This window comes from Ochotona curzoniae, unplaced genomic scaffold (genome assembly GCF_017591425.1).
Source record: "Ochotona curzoniae isolate NIBS_2020 unplaced genomic scaffold, NIBS_Ocur_1.0 scaffold_3835, whole genome shotgun sequence".
Lineage (NCBI taxonomy): Eukaryota > Metazoa > Chordata > Mammalia > Lagomorpha > Ochotonidae > Ochotona > Ochotona curzoniae.
This window is the reverse complement of record NW_024467114.1, coordinates 17,626,038-17,651,113: the sequence shown is the minus strand read 5'-3', so window position 1 is coordinate 17,651,113 and position 25,076 is coordinate 17,626,038. Positions and strand designations below refer to the sequence as shown.

At 37.4% G+C, this 25,076-nt stretch overlaps 1 protein-coding gene across 1 annotated transcript in view; it reads left to right on the top strand.

Moving 5' to 3' along the window:
- SUGCT (succinyl-CoA:glutarate-CoA transferase) overlaps positions 1–25,076 on the top strand; it is a 497,234-nt gene that overhangs the window by 92,598 nt on the left and 379,560 nt on the right. Inside the window, exon 9 of the mRNA XM_040964993.1 lies at positions 12,981–13,076. Within this exon, the coding sequence (XP_040820927.1) occupies positions 12,981–13,076 (96 nt within the window). The remainder of the gene's footprint in view (positions 1–12,980; positions 13,077–25,076) is intronic.

Sequence of the window (25,076 nt, the reverse complement as noted above, 5' to 3'; positions counted from 1 at the left end):
CGTTCAAGGTGAAGACTTCAGCCACTAGGCTATTGTGCCGAGCCTGAAATAAATATTTTAACCAGCATATTTCTTATCAAGAAAACCATTTACACAAATAAATTCACATTTCTAAAAAGCCTGGATTTCTTTGTAATTTCTTTTCTATTCCTATAGTCTTTTTCTTAGGTTTTGTGAGCCATTGCTTAAAGATCAGATTGCTTCTTCTTTCCATACTTTCTGAAGACCATTCAAAACACCCTGTCTTCTTAATGAGGAAGGTGAGCAATTGAAGAAACACCTCCCTGAATAGTTTTCTCCCTCATATCTGTACTTTTTGAAGTGGATAATACATTAAATAGTGTTGAAGAAATAGCCATAGGCATTCACTATGGCATAAAAGTGAAGCTAGTCACAATGTGAGAAAATGTGGTGAATAGAGAATTGGAGTTACTGAATTGGTAGCTAAGGAAAGTGTACGAAATCCTTTCTAAATGAATCTTCTGTAGAAGCTGCAGCATCTTGGGCTCTGTGAAACAATGAGGGAAACCTATGGAGTTCAGTGACAACTTTTTTTCAGCTTCTTAGTCTCTAAATGGCTTTGTGGTCCCTCCCACTATCCTTTGGTCACTCCAGCTATAGACTCATCCCACCCCTTGTTCCTAACATTGCTTTTGAAATGTTTCTGTGTTTATCTGTCTGATGCACTGTAAAAAAAATGAGTGTCTTTGTTCCTGGAGACCCCAGTGAACACAGCCATAATTTTAAGACAGCCAATGTTAGCCTTCCTCTTTTCATGCTGTAATAACTTTTTACAACTTGACAACTGTGCCTAGTGTTCCTCTTAACACGTTTCTTCCTCATTAAGTTCTTTTCAAATTGGAAACTCTTATTCCTTCGTGTAGTTACTAGTTTAATTAAGGTAATGAGTAGTGTTCCTGCTGCCAGGGAAGGGGCAGCAAGCTCTGGGCAAGTTCTTTGTCCCGTGAAGCTTACGTTTCAGTGGTCAGAGCTCCAGAAGAGGAAATGACCCATCTGAGTGAGTCAGGAGAGGCTTTACTGAGGGAGGACATTTTAGAAAATAAAGCCTTAACTTGCACTTCCTCATCCTCTTATGTCTTGCTTAGGATTGCACACTTTCCAATATTTTTTCTTGCATATTTAATAGATGACCTCTTTTTTTTCTCATCCTCAAAAATAAAACTTATATTCTTCCTGCTAACCAGCTTGAGTTACAGCCAGTCATTTTCTTTCTGTTTGTACAAACCTCTGATATACTCTTGGGAGTCCCACAATCTTTTCAGTCCTTGGCCCCCTTTTTTTCGCCATTCAAAAAATTTGACTTCATTTTTTAGTGTTAAGATTTAGCAAATGTTAACATTTTGTCACATTGACATTATACATAAATATTATTATTATCTTTAAGTGGGTAAGACCATTGTCTCCACACCAATATCAGTTTTTCTCCTGTATCTAGGGTCAGGGGAGAAACAAAGGAAGAAGCCCCAGTCTGCCTCCCACCCATCCCAGGTCCCTGATGTGGGGCATGCTCTGAGGGTCTTGCTCAAGCAGTTTTGATAGTTCAACAGTTCTGAATTGCTACCAGTCTTGCCATTCCAAGCATGACGAAATCTATTCAGAATCCACTGGTTGACATAGTTTCTTCATGGTTGGGGTTCTGAGATCAGTAGTTCATTTGGAGGGATCTCCAAAGAAACCTCGTTTGAGGTGATTCCAGACCTGATTCTTGTGTGTTTGTCACCCCAATCAGCTTATGCACATTTTGGTGGTTGCAATTGCTGCATCAGTTCTGTTTCCAGCCCTATCTTCAGCGCGAACCAGTGGGTGTTGCAGTCCAGCCCGATCCTGCCCACTTCATACTTGGCCCTAATGCAAACCAGTGGGAGCTGCAGCCTAGTTGGGGCTACTCCACATAACCCCCACCAAGCCTGCCCCCTACCCTGGTTCCCATGCTTGCCAGTATGTACCACAGACTTGTTCAGTCTGTTCCACATCCCATTTAGCTCTCGTACATGTCAATGGGCATTGAAGCAAAGTGCAACCCAGCCAGCGGGTTAGTTTCTATCTAGCCACCCCTGCTCCTGTCCTGGTTTTTGTGATTTCCAGTGGGAGTGTTAACTCAAGAGGGAAGTGCCTTGGCTCCTTTTAATCTATCTTTCTCCTTATGCTATTTTGTCACTGCCATTTAATGATCATCTGTGATCTCCTGATCATTGTATCTGCCTCAGTTTCTGTTCTCATTCACCCATTCAAAGACTCAGTGTTTTTCTATCCCTGTGACTTTGCCTGTGATATTTTTTTCCCCCTTGGAATATTCTTTTTCTTTTCTTCTTCTTTTTAAAAAGTCTTATGGGAACAATTATTTCTATTTTGAATGATAAATTTTAGCTTTCTTGAGAGATGAAACTTTTATTGACTTTGGGTTCTCCCAACACAACTGAAAAATTTCTTTGCATATCCTAAATGCTTGTTATATGCAAAGTGAAGGACGGAATAAATAAATGTATTTTTCTTATAACGTCTTAAAACTAGCATCACAAACAAGGTATTATTTTATTCTACAAACAGAAATATTTCAAAGAATTAAGTCATTTTAAACATGAAACCATACTTGAAGATGTTTGAAACTGAAGACATGCTGAAGACGCACATCATGTCATTACATGTAGCTTTTCCATATTTCCACTTACTCAACGCATTTTTGTTTCAGCTGTTTATAACCACTTTTTGAGTCATGATTGATTGGGTCAGTGGTTCATGGTAAGAAATATGTTTGATGTATTATCCGAAACATTCTTTTGAAATTCTGTCTTATTGCTGTCTGGTCTTATGTTCAGGCATATGAGATCCAGTTTCCTCCAATGTCTGACTTTGATTCAGATGAATTGGCAAAACTGGAGTATAATGAAGATGTGTTTTTCTTTTGAGTTATTATAAAATAAACATCAATATGATTTTCTGTATTGTTGGTAATAATACAGAGAAATGAGAAATGTGTGTTTTCCTTTCTTTAAGTAAAAAAAAATTCCTGTGATAAGAAGGATTGGATGATATGGGTTTTTTTTTTTGCTAAGTAAATAAAAGTAGAGATTTTAAGTTATTTAAAAACTGTATGTGCTATCCTGTATTTACATGCAAAATGTTTGTGGGTTGGCTTTTTAAAAAAAATATTGAAATCAAAGTCAAATCATATTTGCATCAAAGCAGGAAACTAATTATTATTATGTACTAATTTATTATGTAATAATTGAGGTCACATATATTTGTAGTTCATATAACTGAAAAGGATACTTTATCATTATTTTTACATTAGCAAATAATCTGGTTCTATTAAACTTTTCCAGGATCAGTGCCATTCAGAAATATTCTGAACGTAATTTAGAAAAATTCTGAATGTAACTGAGTATAGTGTAACAACAGCAGACCAGCTGGATTCAGAGTCCGTTAATCCATTGACTAGGTGTACAACCTTGGGAAGATTCCTAGGGGGCTCTTTGCCTCATTTTTTTTCTTATCTGAAAAAGGGAACCATCATAGTGTCTCTCACAGCATTGTCATGAGATTTAAAAGAGACAATTCATGGAAAATGCTTTAAGAGTATGCTGTAAGTGCTTAGTAAATAAGTATTAGCTTTTACGAGTAGTAAATAATAGAAACTAGAAGCTGATATATATATGTGGTGTAGGTTGGTAAAATTTTTATTCCTTCAGTATGAAATATTCAAATACTTTGTCTACTTTTGGATGTTTTTTCCCCTTTTTGGGGGTAAAGATTTATTAGTTGCTGGAAAGACAGATTTACAGAGAAAAGAAACACACAGAGATATTTTATCTTCTGGTTCACTCCTCAAGTGGTCACAATGGTCAGAGCTGATCTGAAGCTAAGAGCCAGAAACCTTCTCTGGGTCTCCCATGTAGGTGAGGGTCCCAAGGACTCCTTTGCTGCTTTCCCAGGTCACAAGCAGGGAGTTGGATTGGAAGGGAAACAGCCAGAACACGAACATCCCATATGGGATTAGCCTGCATGGTGGTTTTGAAAGAATCTGCTCGTCTTAATGTGTGAAGGACACTGTGAAGTAAATTAAATTTCACAAAGAGTTTGCCATATAAAGTATGCTATAGGATGACAAAAAAGATACAGGATCTCAAAAGCTGTGCTGTAAGGACCAATTTTCTTTATTATTATTATTACTTTATTGCTATTATTTTATCTTGATATTTACATAGTTGATTAGGGCACACAGGGTCAAGGTTTACAGGAAAGTGGGTAAGACCATTGTTTGCACATTCTCTCTTTTTTTACTCTATACCTGGGAGAAGGGGGGAAGATAAAGGGAGAAGCCCCACCCAGCCTCCCAACCATCCCAGGGTCCCCGATGTGGCACATGCTCCGAGGGCAATGCTCAGGTGGTTTTGATAGTTCAACACTTCTGAATTGCTGCCAATCTTGTTATTCCAAGCACAATGAAATCTCTCTAGAATCCACTGGCTGACATAGTCCACCTTAGAGTCTCTGTTTGCCCAGATTTTTACTGCCAACACGTGGCTGGGGTTGTTGATCCCAATTTTTCTTGTTAAGAATTATATTCTCTCTGAGTGCTAGCCACATGGTATTTTCCCCAGAAGATATTTTTTAGTTGGTAAATGGATGGAGTAGAAGAATGTGAGCAGAATTAACTGAGGTAGAATATAACATGCTTTCTAAGCAAATACAGAGAGTTGGCTTGTAGATGTTTTCTGCTCTGCAGTGATCTGGGAGACCTTGGAAGGAATCTAGAACATGAACATGAGGATACAATGAGGGTGCAGATGTGAAGTCATGCATTATCAGTGTGAAAGGGCTAGAGGCAGAGAATGGTAATGGTAGAGGAATGACTTAGAGAGTAGATTGACAGGGTATGAGTCATGTTTTTCCACTTTCCAACTGTGAGATATAACAGAATAGTTAACTTTCCTTTAATTTTACAAATTATAAGATACAAGTTGTAATGCTGCACATGAGAAAAATTGGTTTCATTCATCACCACTTCATACAAGGATCTTCCAAAGATTTTGGAAGATGCCTGTTATAAAAAAACTTTGCACGGATTTCTAACATTTTTACACCCAAATAAGCTTATCTTTTTATTTTATTTTATTTTTAACTCTTTTTTTGAAGTGTCCTTGTATTCCATATAACAGCTAGGTGTTTTAATTACAGATATAAGTGATTTCTTGTGGCACTTAGTGTAGTATCTGTCATCCTTACCCCAGCTTAGCTTACACGGACCTGTTTAATGTGGTGCTACATACCTTCCTGACATCAGTTTGTACTATTGCCTCTCTCACTTAATATGTTTCAGCTATAATGGCTTTCTTTCTGTCCCTTACTGATGTAAGCATTTTAAATGATTTATTTATTTATTAATCTGAAAGGCACAGCCAGAGAAAGAGAAGAAGAGAAAGAGAGAACTTTCATATGTTGGTTCGCTCCTCAAATGGCCGCAATGGTCAGAGCTGGACTGGGTGCCAGGACCTTCCGTCCCATTAATAGGTGCTGGATTGGAAGTGGAGCTTACAGGACTCAAAATTATGCCAAGATGGGATGCTGGACCCACAGGTGGAGGCTTAGTGTGCCACAGCATGGCACTCACCCCATCATTTAAGCTTTTAACCATATTAAAACCTTTAACTGGCTGATAAAATTGGAAAAGTTTCTCTTAATGTCCATATGCTTAGTCTCAGTATCGGATTAAATGTAATGATGACTTCAAAGAAGCTTTTAATGAACTCTTTGGCCCAGAAGATCCACTCTGTGATTCCACTTCATTTTCTTACCATTCTTTATGTTTTGCTGCTAATTTATGTCTGAAGGTAGCTTACAATAGAAGGTAAACTTCATGAGAGCAGAGCCATGTCTGTCGTATTCACTGCCATTTATCTCCAGGGTTGAGATCAGTTCCTGATACATAGTAGGTGTGATACCAAATTCATATTACACTGTGTTAGAAAAAGTGAGGGGGTGAACAAGGTCAACACAAGCATTTATTTTGTTTCTTCACACTACAGCTCTTTCTCCTTTTATGCTGTCCTAAGAGACTGTGAAAGGAAGTATAAAGATACACCTCTGTAGTGCCACGAAAGAATGAAGTGTGCGAACCAGTCAACATGAAAGTGATGCAAAAAACCAACCTAAAGAGCTTCCAGTAGCCAAAACAGGAATAACATGAGGAACCAAATAGAGTGGTATTGAATCACCTCCCAAAGGGTAAATAATATCCACAATATCTTGCTTATGTAAATAGTCAAGAGACAAACATCTTGTGCAGAAAAAAAATCCCCCAAATTAGATACTCTACTCTTAAGAGGAAGAAACACAACTTCCCACCCCTTAAGTGTGGGCTGTACATTGACATATCTTTCCAAAGAGTACAGTCTAGAAAGGAGGGAAAAAACTTGATTTACAGCAGAGAAAAGTTGTAAAACTTCCTTCAGCCAGGTGAGTGAGGTCAGCCTTTTAGATTGCCGTATTGAAGATGTGTGGCATTTATGCCCTTTCTTCCAAAACTTCGTAACTAGGGTTTAATTGTGTGGAAAGCATCACAAAAAATCCCAAAGTAAATTCTTAAAAATACTTTATTAATACTTTTCAAATCTGTTAAGGTCATAAAAGAAAAGGAGTGTGTGAGAAATTCACGTTCAAGCTCAACACACATTCACAGCCAAGAGTTGCATAAGTAGGCATGATGACTAAATATACTGTGACATTTTGGAACAGAAGCATGATTTTAAGTAAAAAATGAGAGAAATCTGAACAAATTAATATTTTTTCCAAGAAAAATAACAAAATATGTCTATGGATTCTTTAATGGTAAAAATGTATCCCAGTGCTGTAAGAAGTTAACAATAAGGGATCAGAACATGGAATATGGAGAACTCTTGTACTGTAACTCTAAAACTAACCATAAATCTAAAATGTTAGAAAATGGGATAATTTTTAGTTTTTTCTTCTATTATATATAGGTATCATAGCTTTTTATATTTTTATCTTACTCTATTTGCGGTATTTACATTTGTCCTGATATTATGTGCCTGAATCTTTTATTTGAGAAAGTGTTGTGTTTCACATGAAAACTTGTCTTATTTTATATTATTTCTTATTTCTTATTTTATTTCTGTATGTCTCCCACGGATTATAGGTTTAAATACTTTCCATATGTAGATGATTCCAGCCTTATTGTTTATTTCACAGACATCTAAATTCAATGCACTTGAATATGAACTTTTATTTTGTTTCTGTTTTTGTTCTTTCTTACCTTACTATTTTTGTTGGTGCCATCAAAATTCACCCAGGTAGTCTGTTTCTTTTGTCTCTTATTAGTTCATTGTTTGAATGTAATTGCAAATGCACTGAGAAACCCTAAGGGCTTTCACTGGAAGGATGTCATGACATAATTTGTGATTTTTAATGATCATTCTGAAAGATGCACAAATAATGGCTCCATACTGTGTGTATAAGGAACTGACCACCGTCAATCTTTCTAATTTAGTCTCATATAACTTTCTTACTATGCTTCTGATATATTGCTTTGGTTTTTCATTATGGTAATCTCTTTCCTTCCTTAGAGACTTTGGACATTTCTCTTGTTTTAAATGTTTTCTACACTTTATTCTCCCTATGGGAATTGTCTCTGCATTTAGCTATTTTCTCTGCTATTGTTACATCCAAAGGCGATAGGGCCATATGTATGTGTGTGTGTATATATATATGTGTGTGTGTATGTGTGTGTGTATTTATATTTTAAATATTTATTTATTGAAGGGCAGAGTTAGAGGACACACAAACACAGAGAGAAGGGCTATATATTTTTCATTTATTAACATATTTCTTGTGCTTTGTTTGGTGCCTTACCCATAGCACCACTCATTGTTTATTGAATAAATGAAAAAGTTGCAGTTTCCATTAATTTGCTAAAAAGAGCTAGTGCTTAGGCTCTGTGTTAGGCGCTATGAGAGCATGCAGAGGTTTCTAATAATTTCTTTTGTTTCCTAAACCATTGTTTAAAATTTTATTTTTTAATTTTTTAATGTTCTCTATATAGTTGAGAAGGAGGCATATCCATGTTGGCTATGATTAGGGTGGAGAAGGTCGAGGTATGGAGGAAAGTGGGTGGGACAAATGTTTCCATTTTTTTTTCTTCTGTTATCTGAAGGCTGGATGGGTTGAGAGGAGAGCAGAGGGGTTTGGGAAGTGAAGGGGGCTGCTTCTTGCTGCCAAACTACATTAGCATCTAGGGATGGTGGGGAAGAATGTTCCATTGGTGTTACTTGTGTGATGTGATTCTTTAGGGATAGCGATTTCCTATTATACTCCCATTACTTTCCCCTTATTTTCCCCATATTATTACAGTAATATAGTCCTTCAGCAACAGTCAGAAGTACAACGTTCTGCTAATTAACATTCATGTGTTGTAGCCATGGTATAAAGTCTAGCATCCTATTGTCAATGTGTATTTAGCAATTTAATTGGGAATCCTCCTTTTCTTTGAGAGTAGAGATGCATACTGCAGCATGTCTTCACTTCTTGGTATGCTGGGCTCCATTATACAGTTAATCTATGAAAATATATGTATATATCTGTTCATCTATACATCTGTTTGTTTTGTATTTTGTATGAAGGTTGCCTTACATCAGAGAGAACATATGGTGTTTGTCCTTTAGAGATTGGCTTATTTCGTTGAACATAATGTTCTCTAGTTGAGACCATTTTTTGCAAATGGTAGCATTTCTTTTTTTTTTAATAGCTGAATAGTATTCCATGGAGTAGAAGCACCAATTTCTTTATCCACTTATCTTTTGATGGACATCTGGGTTGTTTTTGTGTCTTTGGTATTATTATTGCTGTTTTCATTGCTTCAGGGTTAAGAAAATCTTCCCAAGGTCTGTTGGTTGACAAATCCACCTTAGTATATCCTCACACCCAGACACTTGCTGCCATAGTTTGACGAGGATCAATAGCCAAGCTGTTCCACTCTCTGTCTTCTGATGTGGCACTCAGTTTTCTCTGTTGATCTAGATGATCTGGCTGTTATGCACTTCGTGTGCAACTTGGCTGCTGTCCACTGCATGGGCAACAGCAACTGAGGCCCATCCTTATGCGTGCACTCCAAGGTCGGACCACATACCGTGTGAATATAATAATTTCTACCTTGAATCAGTAGGCAGAGCAGATTACATGTAACTTGGAGGGACCAGAGCTGGATTAAAGTACTTCTAGTAAATAGAAATGTAACCTTGGATACATTATTTCTCTCTTCTGTCTGTAATATAGAAGGATTTGATTAGACTTATAAGGTTTTGGCTCCTGAATTTGCTGTGCAACTAATTGTGTTCTGCTTAAATGATCTTTTGCCCAAGTTTTTATCCCTGGAGAATCTGACTCAACTGTTCTGGGGTGAGGCCCAGGAATTTCCTAGATGTTATGATACGTATGTACATCTAGGAATTATTGATATAGGTCCTGATAATTTTCACATCTTGTAATTCTAATTATAGGTCAAGGAAAATGCAGCAGGAGTCAGATAAATGAAGTGATTGTATTCATGCAGAAGCAGGGATAATATTTTATTAGGTAATGGGTAAATGGGGCTTAACAGAAAATATGTTGAAATGAATCTGAAGAATAGATATGTTCGGGTACATTCAGGTTGAATGGTTAGGATTTAGCTTAACTTAGTGGAGGCCAGAGTATATTCAAAGGGACAGGAGGAAAAAAATTCCTGTTTTAATGCAATTAACTATTGTTTTAGACTTGTTTTTCTCAATTTTATCAGTCTGACTTGATTGCTTTTTGGAGATGAAAGAGTGTTATTGCAGGTTCATCCTCTTTGAGTGGACATGAAACATGTAGTCATGATAGACACATGGGGCTGCTTTGGGAACTAAGTGAGTATGTTTCTCCTTAAGCCTTTAGGGAGCTGTGCCTTTTGAGGTCTACTTTGACCACTCCATTGGTTTTCTGGTTAGATACAAAGGCTATCAGGACCCACTACAAAAACTAAAATATTAGTTTTGCTGTCAGAATGATTATTACTAAACCAAAGTTGGCTTTCTTGTTTAGTAGAAACCATGTAAAGGCAACATTCTGGAGCAAATTATACAGTGTGCCCTTGATGAAATAATGAGCCTAAGTTTAAGGGATAAAAGCAATGATCTAATGCAATATTTAGAATAAATATACAGTATGTAGTTATTAGCCTAAAAGTCACATCCTGCATTCTTTTAATTTGTGGAAAATTTGTCATTAATTGCCCAGGAAACCTCTGATTTTTTTCATACATAATCACATCATAGCTGTTGAGGTTCTCCCCCTCTCCTGCCTTAAAATACATGCCTGTAAATAGTAGATTACTTTTAGATTTGTAATACCCCTTTAAACACTGAGTTGCTAAGTTTAGCCCTTTTGCTTTTTTTAAAATAGAATTCCTTTCCCCCCACTTTGCTCTTGAGTAGTCACTGACAATTCACACTTTGTTTTATGGTAGCAGCTGGCTTAAAATGTTATTTAACCCTTTTGCCCAACAGAAATCTACAGACTCTACAAGGCTGTTTTTTTCCCCTTTTTTTTGAATTACCATGATATGGAGGAAATGGATATAGTAATCCAGTTAGAAATAATTTAAGAGTTGAGTTCTGACCTTTCATTCAAATTCACTCAAAATGGGTCAGGGTGAAAAAAGCATAAATTAACAAATATAAGGAAAGAATAAAGTATTGGCTCAAAAACGAGATATCCGGGTTGATATGCAACATAGAATCTGGCCCTTGCATATCCCTGGTAACTGTGTTGATTAACTTAGGATTTATAGGTCAACTTGTGATCGTTCAGCCAGCCTACTACTTCAGGTAGCTCTTTCTTGCATTGGTCTGTTGACTTTGTTGACTTTGAAATTAGGGAAACAGAAATCCCAAGTCATTTGTGACTGATTAAGTAATCAAAGGTAAGGAATTACCTTTGTTAATCTGAATTCTTGCCCTTCATGAGCATTAGAGTCCCTTAGAGGGTGACTTTCACCAGGATTTATTTTAGAGAATAAATATGTAATATAAAAAGAACCACAACATAGTTAGATCAAAGAAGTAACTCTTACAGAAAAGACCCCTCCCTGTGTTCAGAAAAATTTCCTCATTGCAGGAAGGCACATCATGAGGAAAGACCTACCATTGCATCCTATATGTCTTTTTATGTGCCAGACTGTTAAAAGAGATGGTAGAGTCAGAAGTGTAGACTCTGCAAGTAAATTTAAAATTATTCACCATTTCATAAATTGTGTTCATTCAATGTTTGTACTGCCTGCCTGATGTTGCTGGCCTTTGCTTAATTCATATAATTTAAGATATTATCTATTTATATATAAGGGCTTCAGTTTGATATGAAACTGTGATTTTTAGAAACAAAATCATTGGTTTAATCGAAATGCTAAAGATTTTCTAGAGAGTATATTTAAAGATTAATTGTCAAATTGTATATACATAGTTATGTAACTACTTAGAGGTCAACAGGAATTAGAAACTGTGAATCTGGACTACCCTTCCAGGCCATTTTTGCAACAAAATGTTGATTTGATTTTCCATTTTGAAAGACACAGAAGTGATCTGTGAAATGGTGATTAGTACGAGGCAGCCCCAGGGAGCCCTGGAGTGCTCGATGTTCAAATGCCCAAGACCAGATGGAAGTCCAGAAGTGGATGACTCAAAGTTTATTAGTTTTGCCACCTGGGCAGTACAGCAGAACCAGCTGCCACAAGGCAGTTCCAATTTTGACAGAGCAGTAAATGAACATAAAAGTGAGTACAAATCCTAAGAATAAAGTGAAGGAGAATTACCGCTGCCACAGGGAGTCATGTAGGCTGAGGTCTGTTGGCATCTCCTGCAGGAGACGCAGCTGTCTAGCTAGGGAAAGGTCAAGGGTACCGAGCCCTGAAAAATGACCCATGGGTTGTTCCAGGAGCCAGTCTTCATTTGGGCTGGGTTTGAATTGCTGGCTTGCTAGGTTCCCAGTCATGCTGGCTGTTCTAGAAAGGGAAAAGTTTTTATGTTATATGGTGCTTATGCAATGAGACTAGAAGCATTTTTTTTTTCTGAAAACTATGTAAAGTCATTTGTTCACTTTCTTCTAGGGGTTTGGGTCTTTGCAGACAAACTGTTCATTAGAACCTAAGATCCATGTACCTCAACACAAGGAATCATGTTATACGTTAAATCCTTCTGCTGTTACTCTCAGATGAAGTTAATCTACTGTAGGCTTTTCAAAATCTGTTCAAAAATACTGCTAGAGTGAAAAGTTGACCGTAAGGCTTTAGGTGATTCATATACTAGATCTGTGGTGCTCGGAAGGGGGGAGTATGATAACGAGGTTTGGGACCAGGACCCCTTTGGGAGTGGTACATTAATATTTAGATAAGGATGATTCACTAATTAATAAAAGAAGTTAAATATTCTTGAGCCTCTCTGTCTGAATGTTTGGATAGAAAGTAACAGAAAACATGCGTAAACTGACTTCAATAAAAGGGAGATTTATTATAAATTTTTTTTATGCAACGAGAAATTTAGAGGAATATTACACCTGGCTTTGGTTCACCATTTCAGGGATGACAGAGGCTTTCTTTGTGTCATCATGATGTAAATTGAAAAGGCATAGCTGGAAAGATGAAGTTGTCTTTATACTTTTTGTGTCTTTGATACTGAAGGCTGGATCAAAATTTCATCTATCTGGTCAACCTCTGCCTTCAGCTGCTACGGGAGCAGAATGTTCATGTGTTCGTATTTCTCAGATGACCGTTGCTTAGTCTCATTCACGAATATAATAGTACTGTTTATTTTTGTGTGGAAAGTACAGATGCCTATTTATTTTCTAATCTGATTGAATAGTGTTATAATATTTTGCTAAGAACAGAGTAATCAGTTGCTTTTTCCTTTCCTTTTTTTTTTTTTTTCTGATAGGTGGCATGTTTGACCCAGGTTGCTGCTAATTACCTTATTAGCCAAATGGAAGCGAAACGTTGGGGTACAGCTCACGGCAGTATTGTTCCTTACCAGGTAAGATACAGAAGTCTGGAGTTGGACCACTGTATTCTGTGATTTTTACATTCCTAGGAGTTGGGGAAGTGATAAAGAAATCACTTTCATTTTTCTTGTTTTTACTCCTCCTTCCACCACTGGGGTTTCTCTGGATCTGGCTGTAACAAAGCTCTGACCATCACTTTAAATTCTGAGTTGTGCATATTTCCTCATCAGAAGATTAGTAACAGGACACTTAAATGGATCAAAGGAACTTGCTGAAAGTGAGTGACATTTGGGCTCACATGAAGTTTTCCTTTATTTTCTACCCAAAGAGGCACTGGCTGTAGCCCATTTATAAAGCATGATTTGTTACCCATGTTGGTTATAAAATCAGCATTACCTACCCCATCTGATAATAATATTCTCACAGAGTTGCGGAAAATGAAAATTTGCGTGTGATGGATCTTCATTTTTGGAGCAAAGCAAAAGGCTTAGGAGTGGCTGTTCTTTATTAAGTGTCTAATTTGCTTTCAGAATTTCTGGACTTTGGCTAGTTTATACATGAAGAAATAGATCTTTCAAAAACAAAAATAAAAAAAGGCATGAATTCTCATTGTTCTTCCAAACCCCTAACTTTTGTGGAGCTTTGTTGTATCATATCTCATTTGTTTTTATGAATGTATTTGTTGTATCTTGTGAACTGTATTGCATATTGTATCTCATATCACCAATAGAAATTCAGAGTTGGCATCTTTTTTTATCTATTTTTTTTTTTTATCTTTTTTACCTATTGAATGCAGGAGTCAGCGTTAACATATTTCTCTTAATTCTAATTCTCCTTGCAGAGAACTTTTTTTTTTTACTGGTCAGGAAACGTGTCATCACAGCTAATTATCCTGGTTTAAAAAAATGAACTTTTATTTGGGAGAAAACAGTTTCTTTTCCATTTTTCAAAACCCCAGCTTTTTAAATTAAATGAAAAAATTTCATTTTTTTCTAGAAAAAATTTGAAGAAAACAGTAGCATAGTGTCAACCCAAGATTCTTTTCTATTTCTTTTTGTAGTCTCTTTATATCTGAAGCTTTACTGTGATTGCACTACTCTTCTACATCCTGAGCCATTCATGTAGTAGAATCCCAACTGCAGTGTAGTTTGCTTTCGTGTCTCCTCTCTTTTCTCTACCAGGCATCTTATGACCACCATTAGTGACATATGGCTTTTCTGATTCCTCTCTATGACCAACCCCAGAATTCCACCCACGCCTATCTTATATCATAGAAATCATTGCGTTTTTCACTGGCTTGAGATGATTAGATTCTGTCTTATTCTTTTTCAAATAAGAAATCTGATGTCTAGGTTGAATAGATGTACCTCCAGCTCTGGTCTTCTGCCTTCATGTTGAATAGTCTTTCAGATCTTCCTGCGTTTTTGCTGCACCGTCTTTGATATGATGTTGCTGTGATTTCAATTCCTTTCTTTAATTCCTTTCCATCAAACTTGTTTATATCTCGGGGGTCTCATCAAATAATATATACACAACATTGAGAGTGGAAATTCTCTCAAGAATATTTTAACCAGGGACAATGTAGGATTTGTGAGAATTCATCTTAAATACTGGAAATCCATGCCATCAGCAATTGATGTTTATGGAGAAAGCATTTCAGATTTAGAAGCCTTTATAGTAAAATTTGAAATCATATAACATAGCAGGTGTTCATTTTAGTAAGCCATAAAGCTAACAGATTATTTTTGCTTACGGATTTCAGCTATTCCTCCTAGACATCAGCACCTAAGCCATCCTGCTTATATTGCTAATTATTTCAGGATATTTGGCTTTTATTTCAAAAGATAAAATACATAAGATCTCTCTTTCAGTCTTTCTCTCTCCCTATGAGTTCAAAGATAATAATGTATTTTTTTCTGGTTGAATTGTCCCAATCACATAAACTGGGTATATTTCATCCTAATTGATTTTAGCTTTATTATCTGTAGGAAATAAGAGATGTACTAGGTTCTTTCCTCTGGAGTTACAGAATTAATTTATTTCCTCTTGGTAGAGAACTGGTTCAGAACTGTGATTAAGGAATAAATGCAAATTTAGCTTGAGTGAAATTAGCATAGCAAGATGGGCCCTAGATATGCTTAGATAAAGATCCTAGTCTGTTTTCAATTTTTAAAGTAGTTTTGGGAAATATCTTTATGGGTGAATTCCAGAATAATTATAGTTCAGTTTTATATAATAATTACAGCTTTGCATCTAATTTGAATTGTCAGAGCTTTAAGCTGAATGAATGTAATGGAAGACTGATGGTATCAATAGTTAGCCTGCCCAGCTCATTGTCCTCAATTCTTGCTGAACCCTATTAATAATCATAGGCATGGAGTATACAGAACATACCTTTCTGAACTATTGACCCTAGATTGTGTGTGTGTGTGTGAGACAAAGTTTCAGTTCTCCTCAGATTGATTATGTTCTGGTACACTTTTCGTGCCTATTCTTTGGTAATTTTTGTAAAAATGTTTTATTTATTTATTTTAAAAACAGAGGGAGAGAGAACGAGCAAGAGAGAGAGAGAAAGATAGAGATACTAGGGAAGAGTTGGTTCGTGGTTCACTCCCCAAATGGCCACAATGACTGCAATTGGGCATGTCGGTAGCTTCTTCTGGCTTTCCCACAAGCAGTTGGGCTTTCTTTTGTTGCTTTTCCAGGCCATTAACTAGGAGCTAGATCAGAAGCAGAGCAGTGGACTCAAACCAGTATGCATATAGAATGCTAACAAGGCAGGCAGTGGTTTTACTTACTATACCACAATGCCACCTTGATTGCCAGCTTAAAGAATAAGCAAGTTAAACCAAAGCCAGTGGACCTGAGATAACGATTTCACCTCCAACTACACAGATTGTTGGATGTACCTGACCTAAAAGATTGATAATTTTATGATTATGCTCATTAAAACATTGGTATATTTTTCAACAAATAATTCTATTTAGAAGGAAGAGTTTTGGAGATGGGAGCACAGTATATGAGAAAGTAAATAGCTGATCTTAAAAAAAAAGACTACCATTTTTCCTTTAATGTAACAGATGCCCTTTAGGTATATGGCTACTATGGTAATCCCTGCATTTCATAGCCTGTGTGTAGCCAAAATGTTCTATTTGCATGTCTTCTTCTACTTTCTAGCTTGTGACCCATATTGGCCTCTTTATCTGCCATGTTTTAGGAGACCTATCTATCAATATACTCATAAGGACAGGAAACTGTATGAATTCTTTGAAGAATAATGGAGGAGTTTTTATACTATATTTGATCTTAGCGAAAACTCTAAGTGATGGAGGAATTTTTAAAAAAGATTTATTTATTTGTATTGGAAAGTCAGATGTACAGAGAGGAGGAGAGACAGAGAGCAAGATCTTCCATCCGTTGATTCACTCCTCAAGTGGCTGCAACAGCTGGAGCTGAGCTAATCCGAAGCCAGGAGCCCAGAGCTTCTTGGTCTCACACGTGGGTGAGGTCCCAAGGCTTTGGACCATTCTTTGCTGCTTTCCCAGGCCATAAGCAGGGAGCTCTATGGGAAGCAGAGCCACCTGGACAGGAACCAGCACCCATGTGGGATCCTGACACATGCAAGATGAGGATTTTAGCCATTAGGCTAGTGTGCTGGGCATGATGCAGAAGTTTTTATAGATGTAATCTCCATCTTGACTAGATCAGGAGACCTTTCCTTTCTAAGCGTTTTATATTTTTTCAGGAATTCACTGTCCTCAGTAACATAACACTCTTCTTGTCTTCTGTCTGTCTCCTTACTCTGGCATCTGATATCCTTTGTCTTTCTTCTTTTCAAATGCAATGCATCCCTCTTGTCTTATTCAGAATTATGATGTTTCTTAGTATGAGTATGGATCCTTGGGTAGCTGCCTTTCAGAGCATCATGATTTCTTTTTCAAATATAGAGATTTTGTTTCAAAGGGACATGCTGATGTGTGGCTCTAAGAGAAGCCCACAAAACTTTCTGTGAGACCATCTCTCTTCCTAGTCTACTTTACCTGCAGCATGACTTGAGTGAACTCAGAATTTGTCAAGTTCCAGATAAAACCGCAGTTCCTTCAGTTAAAGTATGATCCCCAAGATCAAGATGAGCTGTTCAAGAAACAAATCTTGAGAATGACGCTGGAACCGCAGCCCTCTCTTTCCCTTGAAAGTAGACCAGAACTAATCCCATCATTCCTTACATTCATTAGCCTCATTCACCACCAGGACCCAGTGCTTTCCAGGGCATCTATTATTGCCTGAACACTTTTGCCATATGGTTCTATTCATCTCTTCCTTTGACCTAGTAATTTCTACTGTCATCAATCTCTGTGACTGTAAAATTTGCAGCAGCTTCCTAGATCAGCCTGGCCTGTAATTTATTTAACCTCTACTCTTTCAATTTTCTTTACCTGTTCGTAATTGGCTCCCACTCAAGTATTGTTGCATACAAATTGTTTAGAGATCTTGTTAAAATGCTGAGTCTGATTGGTGCTGATGTTGGTGATGCATTGTTTCCGTCTCTAGGCTCTGTTCCTACCAGTGCCTTCACCATTGTCACCTGTGCAGCTGACCGGCAATATTAGCAGTAGGTTTGGATGCAAGGATACTACTGTGCTCCTTCTCCCTCGTAGTCTATGAGTTTTTCTCTCCACTGATCCCTTTTCTGTACCCGTAAGTCTGGCCACATTTACCTACATATTTTATGTGCTTCCTGAAATGACTGATTCATATTTTTCCTCGAATTTTCTCCATCTTGCCTCATCCTTGGTGAATGAGTTGCCTCTTCACTGAAAATTACATGATTAGAAGAGAATTGCTTCATTTTTTTCTTTACTGTTATCTTCCCAAACTCCTAATGTGTACTCCCATATAGTTATATTCCCTCCCATCACCATGGATGGATTGTTCCTTTTGACACATTTCCGACGATGTCCGCTGTTCTTACACTTTGTCTCCTTTATTACATGAATTGTCAGTCAGTGGGTAAGTACACCATCACATCTTTTACCTGCCAGGGTCGTTCAGAGATGATATACTTCCTTTATATTGTTTCTTGAGACTTTAAAACTAAGATCCTTCAAAGAGATTTTCTCCTTTGTGGCCAGATAATACACATGGGGATTTCTTCTGAGCATTTCCTCTAAAGTAGTTTCTAAATTCAGAGCTTGAAGAAAAAATTATTTAGATAATTAAATAAAATGGCTTCTTCTTTGCTTCACTGTGTGCTTATTCAACAAGGAGCAGTGCAGGAAGCTGTGCTGTTATTTCTGGTAGGGACACTGTGCTGTATATTTAATTTGGCACTAGTGGAGACTCAGACAGGCAGTAAACTCCAAGTTTGAGTAGATGCAGCACTTTACTATCATTCCTTAGAAAAAGTTAAAGTGCTGTTAAATCATGACAGATTTACTAACATGGAGAAACTTCTCTTTACAAAAAAATCTCAAGTGAAGAGTTGTTTTTGTTTACTGTGTTTGGTGTTATTATTTACCATGATATAGTTTTTTAGGTATGGGGATTCTCTCCTCCCTCCTTGCCTTCCCCTCCCGTCATCACTCCTCTTTTAAAAATCAAATAATGAATAGTATACATTGTCATTTTTTAATGAGTTTTCCTCCCCATAGTCACACTAAGATACTCATTGGATTGTACAGTTTGAAGAGGCACACGAATCTATTGCATATTTGTTTAATTAATGCATTGTTAATGATAACCCGATGCTGGCTGCTGTTGAACAGATTCATGTAATGGAGAGACATATGTATATGTGTATATGCATATATATATATATACATGTATTTAGATGTTTTTCATTTTTTTCTCTTCATATTGATTAAGGTAGTTAAGCAATTTTCCTATGTGCTAACCTGGATCAGAGTCACAGTTTTATGGTTTCAAAACTTATAAACTTTCGTTACTGTAGCCAAACTAATGGCTCTTTCAGAGCTTGGTACAGCATGGATGGATGCATTTTCAGTTTCGTTATCAGATAAGACAACTCTTATAACCTACTTCCATCATCTCTTTATTAAATGGCTTATTTATTATGATTCTAAATGAAAGCAAATCTAATAAGTGACCTTACTGTAGATGCATATTGAATTCTGAGGAATGGAGAAATATGATTTTCCCTCTACGTTGGTTTCAACTCATTGCATTCAAATGACTCTTCACAAATAAAATAAAACAACAATTTCTCCAGCCCCAGTGGAGTTTAGAGCTGTTTTAGTCCTGAAAGCTTCCAGATGAAGAATGGTTCCCTTGACTTCCAGGCATGAAGACTCAGTGTAGCAGGCACAACGGGAACAGCTTGGGCTTGCAGGAATCAAATGCTGTCAGGTATTTTGAGATTCTAGTAGGACGTTTAGTAAACGGTGAAGCCAGTTGTTGTTGCTGGAGTTGAACTAGCAATTGCAACTTTGAAGGTGAGATTCTGTGGAAGTGGGAAAGTCTTTATGAAAGCTACCCATAGGCCTTCGGCGCGGAGCTGGTGCACGCCTGGATTTAGTGGAAAGTTTCGTTTAATCATTTTTAGAAAAGGAGAATGAGGTGTACATGCTGTGGTGGTTTTCAGTGTAGAAATTCTTGAATGTCTTTTTCAGAAATATCAGTATTGAGCCACTGCCCAAATGTAGCGTTTTTGAAAGAAACACAGTTTGAGGAGAACTATGCATAGCAACACAAATCAACTGTTAAAGGCAATAGGGATGTTGTCTTATTGGAGCAGCCTATTTATTTGGAAATTTGTATAAATTCATACTTAACAAAATGAAACATGGCTAACATGATTTCCAGAGTTAATCTTGGAGAAGCCTACAAGATAGGCGTTTATAAAAGTTACATAACCAGCCTTTTGAGAACAAAATATTATGGATATTTCTCCTTCAGCTTTGAAAAGCGAGAAAAATACAGCACATTTTAAAGAATTTTTAGTAAATGCTTCAAGACTGCAACAAACTGATCATGTTCACCCATTACGAGCTACCAGGGGGGTTAATGGAGACAGAAGAGTTGGGGATTGCCATTTTATTTGACTACATTTGAGAGGCTTCAGCAGACTTTTGAATTAATTAGCAGTGACAAGGTAATATATTAAAAAGTTGATTTTTCAGCAAATTAAAGCATAGATTGTCTGAATTCCATTCTACCCCTTTTCTTGTAAAAGTTTTGACCAGGTAACTTTTGAATGCTTGCTTTCATTTTATAAATTTTAGCTTCTTGTTAAAATAAAACAAAGCTTTTTGTTTGAAGATCCTGGTTACTTTGGAACCAGTTTGCTAAGAGTTGGCCACAATCTTAGGAAAATAGGTCATTGGGCAGTCAAGAGGCAGATAAAATTAGGACAGATGTGCTAGCTGTTGGCACAATAGCCACTATCTTTTGAGCCTCTCTTTAGAAAGACTTGATTTTGTTTTAAAATAAATTCCTAAATTTAAGATAAGTAATAGAGTTCAAGGGAAGTCTGCTGCACAGAAATAAATATGTGTGATTATTCAAAAACTTTTGTGATTAAAAAAATCAACTTTCTCCATTTGAAAAATACTCCTTATGTTCTTTTCACTGAGATATTATAGAAGGAAGCACAAGTAAAGGCAATATGTCTTAAGCAGTATATCAGAGGTTCCTTTAAAATTTGCTTTTCTCTATATATGTATACACACACTCAACACACACAGAGTTGATGAGTTGGTATATTGAACTATTCTGGCTAAAAGTACCATGACTAATTAAATTCAATTTTATTAAGCTAAATAAGAAAGTTAATTGTCATTATAATGATGTTATATGAACAATTTATTAATAATGAAATACAATTTATGAATGATTACTTGTGTTGATTATTAAATATCTGTTTATGTTAATCAGTTATTTGAAGTAGGTTTTTCCATTATCCCCAGTTTAGATGGGAAACCAAGAAGGAGAACACTTAGGTAACTTGTGCAAGTGTTCACACACTTATTATGACTGATTTCTAACTGAGGCAGCAGGACTTGAACCCCCTGTGCTAAATAGGTAGATGATATCATGCTACATGTTCAGCTTCATATTCCATCTTAATCCCACTTGTGAGGAAGAATTATGTGATATTTTGCTCTACACAATTTCTCCTCTAGGACTGCCAAGAGCAATGGAAGAGAAATAAACAATTCTGTTGTTTACTCATAACAAGAATCCTTAATTATAACTTCAAAGCAAATTTCCTTCAGGAAATCAGGTTGCACATCTTTTGAATAAATCTTTTGATTGTGAATGCTAAGAAGGTGTTAGAATCCAAATTAGGCCAACTTATTAGTGAAGGAACTCTGTGTAGCTGCATTTTTAAAAAAAAGATTTATTTATTTTTTTTTTGAAAGTCAGAATTACACAGAGGAGAGACAGAGAGAAGGATTTTCCATCCACTGGTTCACTTCCTAAGTGGCTACAATAGCATGATCTGAGCCAATCTGAAGCCAGGGGCCAGGAGCTGCTTCTGGGTTTCCAACACAGTTGCAGGGTCCCAAGGCTTTGGACCATCCTCTACAGCTTTCCCAGGCCACAAGGAGGGAGCTGGGTGGGAAGTGGAGCAGCCAGGACATGATCCGGCATCCATATGGGATGCCAGTGGATGCAAGGGAAGGGTTTAGGCACTAGTCTGTTGCACTCACTGGGCCCTGTAGCTGCATTCATAAAGAATGATCTTTTTATTTATCTGAAAGAGTTGGAGAGAGAGAGTGAGAGAGAGAGAGAGAGAGAGAGAGAGAGAGAGAGAGACGAAGAGAAGTTTGAGATTGATTTTTCATCCCCTGATGGTTGCAATGGCCAGAACTGTACCAGATTGAAGTCTTGGAGTCAAGAGCCAGGACCTTCTTTCATCTGGGTCTCCCACATGGGTGGCAGGTGAATAAGCACCGGGACCATCTTCCATTGCTTTCCACAGGCCATTAGCATGGAGCTAGATTGGAAATGGAACAGCTGAGGCTCGAACCAGAATCATAGGAAATGCTGCAAATGCAAGTGGCAGCTTTGCTTACTACACCACAACTTTGACTCCAGCTCTTTTTAAGGAAGATAATATTATCCTTCAGAAATGAAGGAATATAGGGAGATGTTAACTGTTATGAAACTTATTGCTTCTGCTTTTCAAACTTTTTTTTTTGTGAGAATGGTAGGCTAGCGCAGAAGTTGGGGTGAGGAGTATTTGGGGCATGGGGTGGAGACAACCTGGGGAGAAGCCAATTAGGCAGGACTCCAACAATCCAACCTCATTTCACCCAGTTTCAATTCTGTTGTTGCTGTTGTTTGTTTAAAATATGGGTTCAGCTGTTTAAAAATTATTATTTATCCTAGATCAAACAAATTGTATTGAGGAATTCTGCTGGCCTAGGAAAATGGGTTTTGTACTTGTTTGTATGTCCATGTTTTGGAGAAGAGAGGCTGATTTCCTTCAGTGTTGCAATCAGTATTGTGACTCCTCAAACTGTGGACCTAGAATTAAAGAAAGTGTTCTGTTTTAGCCAAGAAGAGGCCTGGGTGGGAGGAATGTGAGACTGGGCAGAACTCTGCTCTGAAACAGCACGCATTACATCCCAGCTTCAAGTCCAGTCTGGTGGCTGTGTGTGCAGGCCCAGGCTCCTTGGTTTAAATAAATAATGTAGAACTGGATTATGGAGAGTTGGAACACATTCTGTTTTGTTGTTAGGGGTGTGCAGGGCAAATGTTGAAATTCCAAGTAGGTGTACTTAGCACTAATGCAGTAGGCTATCCAGGTGCATCCTACTAGGGGGAAATCATGAGATCCAGTACAGCACAAATGTCCTTGTCCAGCTTAAGACTGGGAAAGTAACACACAACAGTGAAGGGAAGCCTGCAAGATATTAAGTGCTAAAGTCGGTGTGTACTGAGTTTATTGAATAGATAGGGTTCTTCTGTAAATGTGGCTTGAGGTATGATTTTTGTAAGATTTAGGAAAGGGCTAAAACTTTAGGGTCTCTGTTCAGACAGGAATTAATGAGGGTATCTTTGAGATGACTAGTGAAAGAGGAACATGAATACATCTGTTTAAATTAAATTGCAATAATTAATTTGATTTTTAAAAAACTTTTTTGTGTGTTTTTTTCTTTCCTGGCTGGAGAGTCAGAACACTCTCCAGATGCCCACGATAGTTGGGAGCTGAGGTCAGAAGCGTGGAACTCATTCTGGGTTTTCCACATTAGTGGCAGGAACTAAGTCACTTTAACCTTCATAGCTGCTTCCCCAGGGTCTGCATTAGCAGGAAGCTGTAATCAAGAATTGAAGCTGGGTATTGAACCCAGGCAATTAAATGTGGGAGTTGGATGTCCCAATTGATGGCTTAAGTTTTAGACCAATTTGATCTAGTTGGGACATGGGTGTCCTACCTGGTGGCTTAATTATTAGACCAAACTAATCAAATGACATACCCCCTTTGGTCTGTTTTTAACCTGGAAATTATTTTTAAGTGTCCCCTCCTTTTTCTCTCCTGAGCATACAAGCAGATGTGAAATGCTCTGTGTCCTGGTCTGTCTAGAGGTCCATGGAGTGGCAACATTGTCATGATCTGAGAGTTTGTTAGAAATAACAAGTTCTATTTTATCTACGGAACCAGAATCTGCATTTTAACAAGATCCTCAAAATGACTTCAATTTCATTGTTAGGTTTTGAGGGGTTCTCTAATTATATGCTCGAACCTTTTGTCATTCCAACAATTTTCCACTAGATGTCGCTCTTGTAACCTGGTAATGGTAGACACTTTTTTTGATGAGTGACTTGAGAATCCCTGAAAATGTTAGTAGATACTTTCCTCCCCATCCTTAGAGCTATTTGATTATCAGGTTGTGTATTTAAGATAAAACTACCTTTCTCAATGGTTCGAAGTCCTGAAGAGTTTCCTGGGAATGATTTTCATTTTGTTGAGCTAACACCCCCTCCTTGCCTTTTTTCCCTCCTTTCTCCCCCTCTTTCAAGCTCCCTGCTGCAGAACTGGTGTGTTATTATATAACCTTAGCATGGAATATGCTGCAGATGCGCAGAATGTTCACGTACACAGGAGCACCCTAGGCTACTGAACACAGCGACCTAAACCTACAGGTCTGCTCTTTGCACACATTCCTGAGAACAGAAAGGAAGCAAGGTCATACGCAGAAATTAGCAATCAGCCTCTAGGATTTGATTGTCGGAGGAAGGGCTCCTTCCCCCGCAGCTCTTGGGATGTCTCAAGGGTGGTTTTATAAAGTAGATAGCGTCTGCTTAGCGAGGAATGTCCCCGGGTAATCTTGTGGAGAGTTAGTTTCAGCCACGGAGATGAATATGAGGGCATTTACAGGTACAGTGACGTCCCAAGGGAGGTGTTAAACTTTCAGGGATGTGGGAGGTCCCCAGGAAAGGTCCTGTTAACAACTGCATAGGTCTGCGTCCTGGGAAGAGGGGTGAGGAGGTTAAGGACTATACTTTAGAGGAGCCATTTTCTATTTTTTTTAACTGGGTGCCCGACCTGAGAAAAGTTGGTTCTTGAAACAAATCAGCTTCTTCCAAAACTCTCCTTCCTCTGAGTTTGTGTGGTTTTTCATTTGTGTCAGTCAGAAGGTTAGCAAACAAGTCATAAAATAGCAGGTGTGTGTGTGTGTGTGTGCGCGCGTGCATACGGATGTGCGTGTGTGTCTTCTGGTTATGGGACATTTAATTTAAAAATACATATCACTAAATGAACGAAATATGTTTGAATAACTTACTCTAAGGAAACATTTTTGCTGCTGTAAAAACCATATGCCTTAAGTGGAATGTTCTTGAAAATAATTAAGGTGATCATAGCCTTAGTCTGTTAAACTAGCACATTTTTTTATAATGTAATTCATGTTAAACAGGATCAGAACAAATTTTAAAACATTTTACCAAAGATCAGTTTTTTGTTTAAATCAGTATTTAAATTGTGAAAATAAACCTAAAAAGCTCATTCCTATTTTTAGCCATCATTGAAACTTCCACTGATAAGAAAAGTTGGGTTTTCCATG